Raw genomic sequence first — 15,931 nt, 5'->3', positions numbered from 1 at the left:
CCTTAACTATCACATCATGACATTTATTATTGTTTAACAGTGATGTGTAACAGTTTCCAGAAAGTACAGACAAACGATGTCCTGCTGATTACCACCGATAGACGCACCAGATTAGAAAATGCACCTATGTGTCGTTCTGTGGTCAAACCACAAATTTGGTGTTTTAATTTGGAGGATTTGTTGGAAAATTGTAACTGTGATTAAAATTAGAAGTTTGGTGCAGCAGCAAAACCAGCTTACGTTGTGCGAGCATTGACGATATAAACATTAAATGCAATTTAATTTCTATTAAACCAATCACATTTCCTGTTGTTTTTATGGTCATCTGACAGCAGGTCAGGTGTGCGGCGTTGCGGTTGGAGTAATCTGCTTTTACTGTCACGCTCAAATGATTTCCCATCTCCTTCATCATCATCATCATCATCATAAATTCTTGACCATACTTGAGACAGGGCAGAAACGTTGGACTCTGACCAAGCACAGCTGGCTGACTTTCATGAGGTGATCTGCGAGGTGCCAGAGAACACCAACAATGAGTGTTTCCGTATATATAATTAGGGTTTTTTGAATGAAAGGGAAGCTGGAAGCATTCATGATCACCGTGGCGGTAAAGTGGCCTTCATTCCCAGTCTGTTGAAATAGTTTGAGCAGCTGACAGATGTGTGCAGAGACTGACGTCAAATCTACAGGTGGGAGTCATTTGGTGTGATGACCCTGACCAGATGGTTACAGGTTCACTGAACAGCGCTCTGTGTTCTTATCGTTCAATGCCACAAACATGTTGTTGAAGATTTTTTTATTGAAGAGAGTTGATACAAAAATAACGATTTCATAAAGAAAGATGTTTCACGTATTCTTTCACATTTCCCCTCATTTAAGGATCCTTGATCTGGCTTCGAATGGCTCATATTTATACATAACTCACCCTTGTACAGTTTCCTTCCTATCTAAACATGAACAAAACAGAACATGAAGATGGGGGAAAAAAACAGGATGTTGTGACGTGTCCCAGATGCTGCGTCAGTTGTCTTCAACAAGGACAAACCACAAAGGATAAAACCCGTTGTTTGTTTTGTTTCCATGATGATGATTTATAATCACTTCTGTCCATTGTCAAAAGCATACTATTGTTTCATTTTCTGTTTTTGCTTCATTCATTTTTCACACCTTAGTTTTCATACCTTTTCTTTCCCATCAGTTCCAGCAGATTTAAGTGGAAGTCACCATACAGATAATTGGAAACTGCTCCGGATACATAATCCATCATAAGTGAACATAATTCCTGCTGTTATTTCATATTGATATTTCAGATGAATATGTATTTACACTTGCATTAACACTCATCACTATTGAAACTTTGACAACAGTAAAATTAGACATGATATAAACTGTGACAAATTAAGTTAGTCGGGTAATTTTCAAAGGTTGCATGTTGAGTTTCACAGCATTGTGGAAGAAACTGAAAGTGGCTTTATGGGGAAATAAAAATGCATAAAACTACAGTACGCTTTAGAAAATGTCAAGAATGTTGAGATTTTGTCTCAATAAACCAGAAAAATACACATTAACTAATCAAACTGACACAGCAAAATACACAGTTAAAATCACATTTTACATATGACAACACTGGTGAATGTCAGCAATAATAGCTGTGCGGCTATGCAAAGAATCACAGGCAAACTGCTTCTTGTATATTTGCACTTCTGCCTGAGAAACACCAAACATATTTCCATGTCGTGTGAACCTAAATTAAATCTGAGAAGTTCTCTGTCGCCGGCAGTCTACCTGCCAATTTCAACCCACTGCAGAGGACAGATTGGTGTAGCTCTGATGGATGGTGATAAGTGCTGGCTTTTCTGCTGAGAGAGGAGTACATTCCCCCACAGTGCCTTGCTCAAAGTGGCTCTCGAGAAATTGATGAGAAACTGTAGCTGGCAAGGAGCGAGGCAAATTGCTTTCAAGTCCCTCCACTTGTGTTGTTCCAGTGCTTGAGCCCAAGAAAAGAAGGATTATTTTTTTTTCCAACAGGTTTTTGGGGAGAGGAGTGGTGACAAGACACACTGAGAGCTGGATGGATGGAAACACAACTGAACAGAAGATAGGAGTTAGATTGTAGATTTGATGCAAATGCAGTGCCGGGGATGCATTATTTAACACTAATGCTGCTAATAATAATGATATACTGTAGGCAATGTGCACAATTAGGAGGATGGTGAATGTAGAGCAAGAATAAGAGATTATACTGTATATTCAGGGTAATAATGCAGTGAAGCAGTGGAGGCAATTACTGCTATAATTTTTACAGGACTAGCACTACAAATATGTGATTAAAATGGTGCAGATTCAGACAAATAGCTATAATGTGAACAAACATTAAGGCAACATAAAATATCATATTAAAAAGATGTCACAGTAGTATAAGTAGGATATTAATTCTTACAAGGTTCATAAATAAAAGACCAGAATCCATCTCCATGCCCTTCTTTTCGCACCATCGAGAGCATCTTCACCAACTGAATCACAGTTTAAAATGGCTACTCTGCTGCCTCAGACTGGAAAGCACCGCAGAGCCTAATGCATCACTGGTACTCCGTTCCCCGCCACAGAGGCTGTCCAGCATCGTCAGGGATACCTCTCACCCCAGCCACAGACTGTTCGCTCTCCTCCCCTCTAGGAGGCACTACAGGAATCTCCATTCCAGGACCAGTAGTTCTTCTCCTCAGTTGTCACCCTGCTGAACACTACACTATGGTGACAGCACCCCCACCCCCAGATTATGAAATAAAAACTAGATTAAAAAGATAATGTCTTTAAATCATTCATGCTTCAACTATGACATTTTTATAATACGTATAACAGCAGGGTGACATTAGATGCATCGTTTTTGCAAGAGTTTGCTATAAGGAGACCATTAAATAGCCTCTTGACTTCCTTACTGTGATGTAGTTCCTGTTGAAACAGGATGTTGGGCCGGGACATAACACAGAGACACATCAGTGATATCTGTGAGTTACAGGTTACAGTCTTATCCTGCTCTCAGTACACTCATGTCTTTAATGAGCTGAGTGCTTCTAAATGCTGTACACTGTTTAATTCCCATTGTAATGTGTTTCCTAATTTCTCCTGATTTGATTTAGTTGATTCTTCTAATTCTGTGTGTTCCTCGACCGTAGATCTCCTAGCTCCTTTTGAAGATTGGATTTAACTCAAAGACCAGAAAACAGCCCTGGTTAAATGACAGTGCTCAAAGCTGTAAAAGGAAATGTAGAAAAGCAAGTGGTGAAACATGCAAGAACATGCTGTTTTTCTGAACTTATTTCTGCCCATAAGCACAACCTCAGATTTCTATTTAATACTCAAACAGTTAATAAACCCAGCATCTCATTGTGCCTCTGCTGACTGTGATGCTGATGGTTATCAGTCAATAAGACTTTGTATTACCCCCAATCCTACCTTGTTGGATGTTGAGTACCTGCTCCAGGATACTTTGAGCTATTTTTCCTCTATTACTCCAGGGTATCCTCCAGCCCTCTTGACATAATTCCAACTAAGTTTTCAATTAAAGTAATGGGATGTATTGGGCCCCATCTGCTTTCTATTTTGCACAACTCGCTGGGTACTGGTTGTGTCCCAGATTACTTTAAAATTGCCTGTGTCTGACCAGTCCTAAAGAAACAACGGTGGTTATCCTCTGCCTTTTATTTCTAAGATTCCGATGAAAAATTGTCTCAAAGAAGCTTCTTGCTGCTGCGGAAAACAACTGTATCTTTGAAATGTTTCAATCAGGTTTCTGTTAGTATCAGAGCACTGAGACAGACCTTCTCAAAGTAACTAACGGCCTTTTAATGAATGCTGACATGTGTTTAGTTCTTGTGCAACCTTCGACACAGTTGATCATGGCATTCCTTCAGATAGACTGAGGTACTGGGTGGGCATACCTGGTACTGCATTAGACTGGTTCTCATCATATTTGTCAAAAAGAAAGTTTTGTGTCTCTGTCTTCTTGGTCATATCAAGTATGGTGCACTTCAAGAGTCAGTTCTAGGACCAATTTTGTTCTCCCAATACATGCTCCCCTTGGGCGATGTCATCCGTAGACCAGGGTATTTCTCTTCATAGTTATGTAGAAGACAGTTGTACCTCCTGACTGATATAAAAATCTAGATGGAAAACATCTCAGTTCTAATAAAACAGGAAAATACTTGTTATTGGGTCCCAGCATGTCAAAAAAAACAATTACTGTCATCTTCTGGATACCTGTCACAATATATGAAACCTGTTGCAAGAAATTTTGGTGTCCTGTTTGATAGCAATTTATGTTTTGAGCAACATGTCATAAAGCTTGTCCAGTCATGTTTTTATCTCCTCAGAAATATTGCAATTATGGAGATGCAGTAACTGATTATTATAGAGGCCTTTTTTTCTTGTCTTAATCAAAAAACCTTGAAATGACTACAGACTGTACAGAACTCAGCTGCCAGACTTTTAACCAGAACTAAGAGAAACAGTCACATCACACCTGTTTTAGCTTCCTTACACTGGCTCCCTGTTTGTTTTAGGATTGATTTTAAGATCTTATTGATTACCTTTAGGGCTCTTTGTGACCTGGTTCCAGATTATGTTTTAGACTTTTTAATACTTTATGAACTATTGTCTACTTTGAGATCCTCAGGCAGAGGTCTTCTGTCTCTTCCAGGCTGTCCAGGCTGAAAACTAGAGGGTCAGAGACTTTGCCATCAGGGCCCCGAGGGGCCCCAAGGCTCTGGAATGACCTACCAACATACTTTTATTGGAAAGTATTTCCTGATCTTACCTGAGTTGCCTGCTTATTTTACTTATTTTTATTTATTTTATTTAATTCATGTTTTTAATTTCATGTTTATGACTTTTTATTTTTAATTTTGCATTTTACTCCCTTTGTGTTTTATATTGTGTTTATTTTTTTTTATGGCTTTTAGTTCACTTTAATCTCTGAGTTTTAAATGTTTTCGTTTTTTATTGCAAAGCACTTTGCAACTGTGTTTTGAAAGTGCTATATAAATAAATTTTATTATTATTATGTATTATTATTGTTCAGAAGAGTAAATCAATGGGAAATTAGTCGGCCATTTCATTTGAAAGCATTGGCTGAAGGGTGTGATTACAAACTTTTGTGACGGTTTTATTACTTAGAATTTATGTCCACACCTGCTCATCACCATAAAGATTCACACTTTCCCAGGAAGTTAATGTCAGTTTCATGATGTGATTATATTCAACCTTGGAGTTTAGACTGTAAAGCTTTAACTCTGACTGTAATTTACAATGGGACCTTGCAATAAGCTGCGAGGTCCGATTGATTCCATCCAGGTTCGATTGCTTTTTTTTGGCGTCCCTTATGTTGAAATCTGAATTTTAGCGTCTTTGACCAGGTGTTTTTGAGCGACCAGGGTTTTTGACTTGACTTGAAATTTTAGATATGAAGCTAATTAAAATAGAGCCACTTGAATATAGATTTTGAATATTGGGAACCTGAATTTTCTATAAGAATTCGAGAACCCTAAAAGAAATACAGCAAACTTGAAAGTGACTATCAAGAACTTCAACATCAAGTATTCAGCAGTGATTAAATTTCAAATGTTGGTATTCAGTTGTTGATATAATTCATATTATTATGGCAATGATTTGCCTCCATATGAGAGGGGCCTCAGTATAGAGAGGGGGGGGGGGGGGGGGGGGCTGGAGGGTGTTTGGGTAGATTAACAGATCTGGCAATGAAAACAAAAAAACAACAACAAAAATAGATCCTCCCACTGAGCTGTACCGAAAACGGTGCCTTTGAAATCAATGAAACTGTGAATCACAGAGCTCTGATTATTTACAGTAGTTACGCAGTTGTTCCCCTGCTGTGACTGGTTGTTCTTTCCCCTAAAATTTTCTGTAGAGGAGTGGGAGGACAAGACTGACTGGCAGACGCTCAGGATGTAACAGGGAACAAATACAACATGAGGGGGGGGGGGGAAACAGTGAATGTGAGAGAGAGGGAAAGATAGGAATGATGAGACTAAACAGCTGGAGTAAAAAAAAAAAAAAAAAACAAGTGTAGGAGTTGAGAGTGGCAGTCGGATTCAGTCAGGACTCGCTATGAGCCAGCTGTCAGCGCTAATAGACAGAGAGGGATGGAGGGAGGGGAAAGAAGAAGAGGAAAAATGGGAGAGATGTTCAGGCCAAACAACCTGTCACCAGCTATAACGGAGCATAACGCAACGCAACCGCCTTGTCTGGATGTCAGAGAGAGAGAGAGAGAAACTTCTCTGGCAGTTTGGAAAAGAGTCTAAGAGCGATCCAAATGATATTCTCAATCGGATAGTGACACAGCCAGACACGGCGCTGGAATAGAGATGATGGTCTCAGTCAGTTCCTGCTAAGGACAAGTCAACATCACAACTCTTATTCTCCTGTCTGAAGGTCTGCTTTTGCCCGGTTGTTTTTGAGTCACGGATATGCCCACAGGAACATCAGCAAAGATGAAAGCAACCTCTCCAAAGAGTGTCGGAATCAACTTTGCTTTGAACAGTGATTGACAGGACTGAAAGCATGCCTCAGCTCAAGTAATCAAGCGAGCTTCTCAGGGACCGAGAAACCTGCTGCTGGTCTGACTGGTTGTCATTTTCGAGGATGCCAGTAGAACTTGGTGTACGCAATAAAATGCTGTCAGCAGTTCTTTCTAAAGAAATAAAGAAATGTGTCTCAAGCAACTTTGTTGTATTAATGGAATTTATTGCAACTTGGTCGTCGGTTGTACTATAAAGATTGTTCTCACTGAAGTATTTGCTGAGACCTTGAAGCACTGTGGTGTTGCTTAGAATATGTCCAACAGGTCAAGAAACACATCCGAGAGAGAGTACAGTTATAACTGAAAGAACCGATGGCTGAAAACACAGTTAAGAAAAATAAAACCCAAGTTGTATTAAGACATGGTTAATGGGAAAATAGCTTTATTGTGGCGGGGTCAATGATGATGATGAGTCAACCTAATGTAGAAGTACAGAAGCTCAAGTGAACAACAGGAAGTCACGGCAAGTTTATTTATATGCAGGGACAATGGAAGGTGACTGACATGCATTAAAAACATAGAAAATACACAAACAAATCTCCATAATGTGATTTGTTAGTGAGTGAGTGAGTCTCTTACCTTCAACAAATGTTTTTTTTGCCAGAGACAAAGGCAGACAGAAAAAAGGTGACACTCAGGAGGACATGAACTGCGATAAGCTTTATGACTCTGGAGTGCCGCCTTTTTTCTGACTTCCTATATTTCCTGACTAATTACGTCTGTGCTGTTATTTGATTGTAATTCTCAGTCTCTGTAAAACATTTTGGTCAACATTTGTTGTTTTTAAATGTGCTTTTTAAATAAATTGATTTGATTTGTTTTGGGGAAATATAGATTTTTATTTTTTGCCATGCAACCACAGCTGAGATAAAGACACACCTTGAAAAAGTGGTACACACAGCTCTAACAGTGGCATACTAAACACAAACCCAAGATCTCTGCTGTCAAACATATGTTTTGTATTAATTTGTGAGCTTAACCATCCATTCTGACCTCCTCCCTACGACTCTTTTATGTGCTATAAGAACACTGAACTTCTTCTGCACCTGTAACTTAACATAAATAGACAATTTCCAGTCTTGTCATTTTCTCTTTCATCCATCCATTCTTGGGTCTTATCAGGACTAAAACTATATACCAACATCTGTAGAGCCACGGGGCTGATATTTTGATAAAGATTAGCGGTTTCTGTTTCTGTGAAAGCAATGAGTACATGGAGAGTTTAGTGGAAAACCTGTTGGCTTGGATGCAAAGATAATTTCTTTCTGTTTTGGTATCTGAGTCCTCAAAACTCCTGTTAGATCATACGGCATAATCAATATCATTCAGTCTTGGGAAAAGTTGACTTTTCAGCAGCTGACAAAAGCAGTTTAAAGAGAAGAGCGAGCGTGTTGTGTGCTGATAGATGTTTCTGTGTCTGTAGGAGAAGTCAATAGATCTCAAGATCACATGAAGGTTCATGTGTTGATTATTCAGTTAACTTTTGCTAAACACTTTTCCAAAGTTTTTCAGTATGAGGGAAGGATTTGTGAGTTGGGATGATGTAATGAAGGGTGTCTTTATATAACTTGACAGCCATGTAGACGTTGCTTTGAAATGCAGATGACTGTCTCAGTCAGTTTAGCAGAGGAATTCAGTTCTGTGACATTGTCGCTGCTCTTTTCCAGGCTCTAAGGTTGAGGTTAAGACACACAGTTGCACCTTAACCTTAATTTATCATTGTTTATCTGTTTACTCCATAGAAGGTGTGATGTTTTCTTCTCTGACATTACTGAGAAGAGCTGGCAGTGATCTCAGTGTGGATCTTAAAGAATAAAGCTGGTGATTTTCTATATATTTTTCTTATTTACAAATCTCGTGTTTGGATCCAAACCGACAATGAACTGATCTACTAACAAGTATCGTGTGTGTATCCGAAGCCTGATAATATCTTATTTCTCTGTGCTGCAGACCTTTGTTGTTCAAAAACTAATTAAAAACACATGAGTGAGCCATGTTTCTTCATTATGAAGAGTTTGGTCACGTTAGTTTATTTAGAAACTGCTCCAAAGAGTCAAGTTTTCACTCTCTAGAAGGTAATTTCATGTCAGGAAGAGGCCTGCACGAAAACGAGGGTCTGTTGGCACCACTCTGCTAGCTTGATGTGCTACGTATCACAAAGTCTCGACTTCGTACTTAACGTCTTTGAGAAATTTACAGTGTCTGGGTCAGAGTCTGATCAATAGGACGAGGGTGAAAATATTACCCCTTCCAGACACGAAATACTTCTCAGAGAGTGAAAACTTGACACTGTTATTAGTCTTTGGAGCCATTTCTTCACAAACTGGGGACGGAGGAACATGTGGCCCGGTGCAGCAGAGTGACTCATTGAAATGTTTTGATTAGTTTGGAGGTCTGCAGCAGAGAGGAATAAGATATACCAGGCTTTGATACACACATACTTGTGAATACAACATGAGATTCATTGACAATTGGAAAAAATATAGAAAATGGCCTGAATTATCCGTTAATATGAGAAGGGTTTTATTTTCACTGGCAGATGTTAGTGAGATTTAACATTAACTGGAGACACTTGACCCCAACCTGCTGCAGAACCACCATATTAACTTGGGGATCCTTCATCATTTTGATATTAGAAAGACCAAGTCACAGTCTTTTGAGAACTGTTTGGGTATTTATGAATTACAGATATTTCAATCAAAAAATTCAAATATTACATTCTCTAAGTGAAGAGAACTCACCATTTGTCCCATTTACACTTTCATGTATTTCTTTCCATACTTGCCATTTGTTTGTTTAGCCAGTGTAACATCTTTATCCATTGCATTGCAAACGCACACCGTCAGGGGTGTGTTGAGCGTTATGTTTTGTCAGTCACATCAACATTTTCCATTTTAACCAAGAGAGACATGTATATTTTAAATCATTAGTTATTGTTTACTGATTTAAATTAGTCTTAGTTTTCTTGAGTTAAATGTTCGGTGCTTCTGTGCTCTTTCTTCAATAATGTCATCAGCTAAACTGTAATGTTTACTGATACAAGTAACATTGTTATTCACCTGTTGTAGGTGTGAGAGACACACCTGAGAGACGTGGTTGTTGTCAGTCCAAAGAGAAGGATGTCTTTGTCATTTTTTGGAGATACTGCACATTTGTACTTTGTAGAAAACAGATTAACAATAAAAAGAACTTGATAGCGGGGTCTGCAGTCTCCAGGGTATCTCTGATGACTGTCCCTGTCATCACAGATTCAGTGATTCTTAGTGTTTTCCATCACATAAGTGATAATATTTTCATCCATCAAGGTTTTTCAATACCAAGCATCCTATCAGATTGTGGATGTGTCTCCGCATGTAGATAATAATTTATGTTTGCTCTCTTTCTGCCCTTCATTTGCAGATTCCCAGGCTCTGCTGCAGATTCATTATGATTTATATTCAACTCATCAGTCTATTTCCTTCTTCCTGTTCCTCCAGATATCCGCGGCCTGCAGGGCTTTCTGGACCAGACGTCCCGTCAGGGCGTGGACGTGGCCCTGCAGCGAGTGGACAGGAACATCAGTAAAGTCTTCACCAACCTCTTCACCACCATGAGGACCGAGGAGCTCAACCGGTACAGAGACACGCTACGCAGAGCCATCCTGCTGCTCAGCCCCCACGGAGCGCACACGTTCATCCAGCAGGTCGGTCCTGGTTCAGTTTATCGGCTGATATACAGACCTGTATGTGTGTACAGAGAGCAGATGAGTGTGTATGTGGAGTGAATGAGTGCATACAGGGAGCATGACATGACAAACACATGAGGAATAAGCGACGTGTATACATGTAGGGAGTGAATCTACACTTGTAGCAAAATGGGTGTATATGGGTTTAAAATAGATGGCAGCTGGTGTATATGTGACATAACTAAGTATAACTGTGTTTGTAGGTACATCCTGCATGTACATACATGACAGGGCTGGGTGGTTAATTCAAATTTATGTCTTTGCATGATGTGTAAATAGTAAAATCGAGTTATTAAAATATGCACAAAAAGGTTATTTGTAGTCAAAAAGTTATGTATATGGTAGCTGCTACATTATCTGACAGTGTGATTCATTTCACTACATGTTCAACTGCTGCAGTTTGCTGTGGTGACTCCAGGTGGCGAGCTGCCTCTGGATATCTCGTAGTGAGTTTAACCGTCACATCTACGAGAAAGACAGACTGACAATGACTCTGACACTGATGTGAGGGATCTGAGGGATCATCTTAGGAGAACTGAACAGTTTCCAGATTCTACTTTGGTCAGTTTGCGTTTACCTGCCGGGTAGCTAACGCTAGCTAGCGGCAGTCTGCAGATATCAGACAGATGATGTCTTTTCCTAAAAACATAAACAGAACAGATATATTACTTTTCTGCTCAGTCTGGGTTGAAACTGATTAAGAAAACTGGATGTCCAGGATCTACTTTGTTGAAACATCTGGTGCTGACTGTCTGTAGCTGAGTGAGATAACCTGTATTTCATGAATAATGATGACAGCCTGCAGGTGCTGCAGCTATTTCATTATTCTTGCTCAACTGTCTGAAAGAAATATGATGTTTCAATCTTGCATTTTGCAGGCAAACAAAAATTTAAAAATTGTGAATTGACTCCAAGCTTGAAAAAAAATGATGATTTGCTTGTGTTGACCATATTACCCTGCACTCAGGTGTGTGTATGTGTGTGTAAAGTCAGTGTAGTTGATATATCAGTGCAAAAAGGGATATGAGAGTATGAATATGGAACATGGAGGGAGAGAGTGATTGTATAACACGAACAAACAAGTGTGTAAAGGAAGCAGGTCACTGTACACTGAGAACAGGTTGAAAGAGATGAGATAAATGTACAAAGAGAGCGAGTAAGTGTGTAAAGGGAGCGAGCGAGTGTGTGTGTGTGTATAAGAGAACAAACAGTGCACAATGGGAACATGTGAATGAGTGTTTGAATGAATGAGTGTGGAAACAGAAGACGTGAGCGCTTTAGAAGAATGTGTCTCTCTGTTTGTCCAGCGTGTCTCTCTGCTGTATACAAACCGGATCAGTGATCATTTGTAAGCCTGCGGTGTGTGCGTGTCTGCGTGTGTGTGTGTGTGTGTTCAGGTGTAAGTGGCCACCTGGAGTGACAGATGGAGCCACACACACACACACACACACACACACAGAGTAGAGAATCTTGTCCGAGTTGTGATGCCGACTTGTGCTCAATATTTATTACCTGTTTCATTTTTCAGCAGGCTCCTTCCCGTCTATAGATCAAACTGATATGTGCACCTTTAATTATTTACATGATGTGTGACGCTGTGAGTGAAACCTGAATTCTGAACAAACTCCTGACTGTGTGTGTTTGTGTAAATAAACAAACTTTCATTCTTAAGGTTTTATGTTACTTGTTTATGGAGAAACATAACAAGCATCATGATTTCAAAGAGTTGTATTGAATGTGAAGAACATTAAGAACATACTGTTTGAATAAATACGGGTCAAATTTAACCCAGAATGTACAAAAAAAAATGTGTATCAGCTGCACAAAAAATTTAAAAAGTTGATAACTTTTTGTATATTCTGGGAATTTTAGGAAAAGTTCAAACATTTCAGGCTGAAATAAAAGTGTTCAGGATGTTTTTACTGCGCTCAAATGTAAAAACAAGTCTAATTTGACCTGAGCATTATGTAACGGTAAAAAGACTTGAAGCGTAGTGCTGAAGTGTCGTCTTCTATATGTTCACTCGGGTTTTGGGAAAATTAAACTGCATAAGTGTTGCATAATGTGAGTCATTCATAATTCATTCATCAGGTTGTTCTTTGCATAAATTATTGTCCTTTTGTGCAAAAAGACAAAGTGAATAATTATTGATTACACCTTTAAAAATCTCTTTGTTTTCAAGATGCTTTATGAAAACGGACAACTGAAGACACCAAAATAGAGTGTGTGTCCATATGTTGTGTCTTATTTCTTCGTCTGTGTGTGTGTGTGTGTGTGTATGTTTGTGTGTGTGTGTGTGTGTGTGTGTAAGAGACACACTGATAACAGCAACAGCCTAAAAGCTTTTTTGTGTACAGGTACTTATATTCCTGTGTGTATGAGTTTTTGTGTGTGTGCGTGCATCTGTGTGTGCATGGGCGTATGTGTGTGAGTGCCTTATAACTTATTTAGCTGCTGTGCGGTAGTGTGTGCACTCAGCCTCTGTTGTACTGGGCAACCTCTGACCTCACAGACACACACACACACACACACACACACACACACACACACACACACACACACACCACTTGTCTCATTCAGATTGATGTCCTGGAAGGGTGTCACACAAATCTCTACCTGGCAGATAGTGTGTGTGTGTGTGTGTGTGTGAGTGTGTGTGTGTGTGTGTAGCAGACTTCTCATTTCTATTCAGACTCCCAGTCAGGCTGTGTTGCCATGGCAGCAGCTTTAACTATTAATATGGCTCCCTCTCTTCATCCCACTTCAAGCAACAGCAAGAGACGCATTTAAAAAAAAAAAAAAAAAAAAACTTTAATTAGAGGGGACATATCACGACTTTTATTATTTTATGATGTGGAATGTTAAACACAACTTGAGGTGAACGGTATGTAAAAATACTCGCTGCAAGACAAACACTTCAGTTTATTTGCAAAGTTACTTCCTTCTCGTGATGATCTCAGATTGTTCGCACATGACCACAAACAGTCGTCTGTTCTGTAACCTTGGTTGCTAAGGTGGTTGCCACGGTGGTTGCTAAGGTGTTACCATGTGTTGTTCACTCTCATACTTCAGATCTGATTCAGCTCCAACATATTTGAGAAGTTGACATTGGGAGTAAAGAAGGAGAAAAAGAAGTGAAATCCTGCTACTGTAGTTTGTCTACGTAGCCAAAGGAAGCTTCCTGAAAGCTGACCAATCAGAACAGAGTGGACTCATCAGGAGGCGGGGCCTTAAAGAGACAGGAGCTAAAACGGCCTGTTTCAGACAGAGGCTGAACTGAGGGGCTGCATAAAGGACCAGTAGAAGATAAATAAGGAGTTTTTAACTGGAAAACATCCAATGATATCCCAGTAGAGCCCCAGAATATAAATATAGAGCTGGAAATGTGTTTGATACGCCTCCTCAGTTAACCAGAGGTGTGCAGGTGTTTAATCATGTTCCAGTCACATGTGTGCTAAACACATGTTCATCACAAACACACTTAGAAAACGTTTGCAGCAGCTGATGAAACGAATGTGTAAAGTTTTCAAACAGTAAAGTTTGGCGTTAAAGGTTATTTCATAGTTTTAAACAGTAAACTTTGATAAGAAAAGGTAGATAATATAAACTGTAATTGCCAGCCACTTATAATTATTATTATTATTATTAAGTAGGAAGAAAAGGTAGATGAAGAGTGAACAGCAGTCGCCCACATCAGTTATAATTTCTGAGGCGTTCACTACTAGTTTTTTCCATTAAAAGACCTGCTGCAGCTTTCATCAGATATCAGATATTTCTGCTCGCAGCTACAATCCATGTTTCATTTAATTTGCACATTTTATTCCTCCACTCGAGTCATCCGTATGCTTTAGAACGTATTCATTAGCGTCTATTAAATCCTGCAGTAAAAGCAGATGGTGCACTTGCAGCCTGGATGGTCAGACGGATGATTCACAGCCTGTCAATCAGACTTAAATATAAAATGTTTGGTCTTTTCTTACGCTAAGACGAGAAGATTTAAGTGAATCATGACCGGCGTAGCAGAAAGATTTTTATAGATTGTTAGGTGTTATGAAAGTCCCTGACTGAAAAATCTCAGTTTTCAATAGTAGACAATTGCTAAAATTATAAATATAGCAAAAAAAAAATCAACATAAAAGTATTAGTAAGGTGTTTTTCCACCACAAGAACAACTTCAAGGCTTTTTCTTATATATAAATGATCAAGTTTCTGAACTCTACTGGATGGATGAATCCCTCCTTTGGTGTTTTTATGGTGATGATGATGATGTTTTTTGGATGTCCAAGAGAGTGATGGCAAAATGGAAGTCTGCCAATTTGGCAACACTCATGCCCATTGAAACTTTTTCAGTATATGCACTCGGTGAGCAGCTTTTATAGGAAGGAATGGGGCACCGCGCATGGTATCCAGTTTTCTAACAACAAAATAGAGGCTCTTTATGCTTTTCAATTTCCCAGTTCAATCGGCCTATTTCTAAAAAACAAAATCTCCACATCAGGATCCCGGAAAAAGCGAACAAAAAAACTCAGAAAACTCAGAAGTGTTTTCACCAAAACTGGCTCAGAAAATGAAAACCATCAAACAGTTATTTGTCTTCTCCAGAAACAACACCAGAGTTACTTTGTGTAGTCCGGTTAGTGTTGGTTCCATTTTGCTGCCGGTTCGGTTAGATGGAAGATGAATCTAAGAATATCTGGTGAGTGGATGTGCGCCATATTGGTTTGAAATTCGTGAGGGAGTGGAACCAGTTCTTTGCAACACACCTGACCTTTATGTCAGGCATTGCAAGCGGTGGACATCATGGCCCCATGTGGTCCCTTTGAACCTGTGTTGAACCTGATTGGGCCCAATGGGATAAAATACATTTTTTTTTCTGGAAATTCAATCGAGAAATTGTTTATATAGTAGTTAAAGTAACCAGATTTGAATGTCTGGTTTTGGTTAATCCAGTTAATTAAACACCTGACTAATTAAGTCCACAGCAGCGATGCAAATGTTCTTATTGCCAGTCCTGTTTTTACAACATGATGGTTTAAAGTTGGCTTAGATAGTAAAGAAAAATCAGACTGTTGACAGGCTGCTATCTTCTGATACGTATGGTCATAATGTCCAAACCAGCATGTGTGTGTGTGTGGTGAAATTTAAAGTGACTGTTAATTGGTCACATACTTGAGCTCATTCTACTGTTGTTTGAACAGCAGAATTAAATATGTGAGGCTGCTTTAACTTTGTGTCTGTTGCCTTCATCAAGCCTCTGATTTCTCTTAATCCTACCCAGCATAGTGTGTGTGTGTGTGTGTGTGTGTGTGTGTGTGTGTGTGTGTGTGTGTGTGTCTGTGTGTGTTAACATTCATTAGCACCAGGACATGATGGCGTAGGAGGGTGAGACTGAGCTGAATGGAGGTTGCGCTCTTCAATAATGTCATGGAAACGTGTTAAAAGCTTTGCCAAGTCTTCACACATGCATAAACACACACACACACACACACACACACACACACACACACACACACACACACACAGCCATGATAACAAAACACACACCGGCTCTGAATCTTACTGTTAGAACTTGTTACTTTCTTTTCTTCCCGTCCTGCTTACAGTCAGTCTGA

The 15,931-nt window shown here is 39.3% G+C and overlaps 1 protein-coding gene across 2 annotated transcripts in view; it reads left to right on the top strand.

The window, feature by feature from the left end:
• The window catches only part of grid1b (glutamate receptor, ionotropic, delta 1b), a 288,771-nt gene that overhangs the window by 70,115 nt on the left and 202,725 nt on the right, over positions 1 to 15,931 (top strand). For both annotated transcript variants that reach the window (XM_044338603.1, XM_044338602.1), the window contains exon 2: positions 10,072 to 10,277. In XM_044338603.1, coding sequence (XP_044194538.1) covers positions 10,072 to 10,277 — 206 coding nt within the window. The remainder of the gene's footprint in view (positions 1 to 10,071; positions 10,278 to 15,931) is intronic.

The sequence above is a fragment of the Thunnus albacares genome, chromosome 20, assembly GCF_914725855.1.
Source record: "Thunnus albacares chromosome 20, fThuAlb1.1, whole genome shotgun sequence".
Lineage (NCBI taxonomy): Eukaryota > Metazoa > Chordata > Actinopteri > Scombriformes > Scombridae > Thunnus > Thunnus albacares.
The sequence above is the reverse complement of the archived record's forward strand: the minus strand, read 5'-3'. Positions and strand labels throughout refer to the sequence as shown.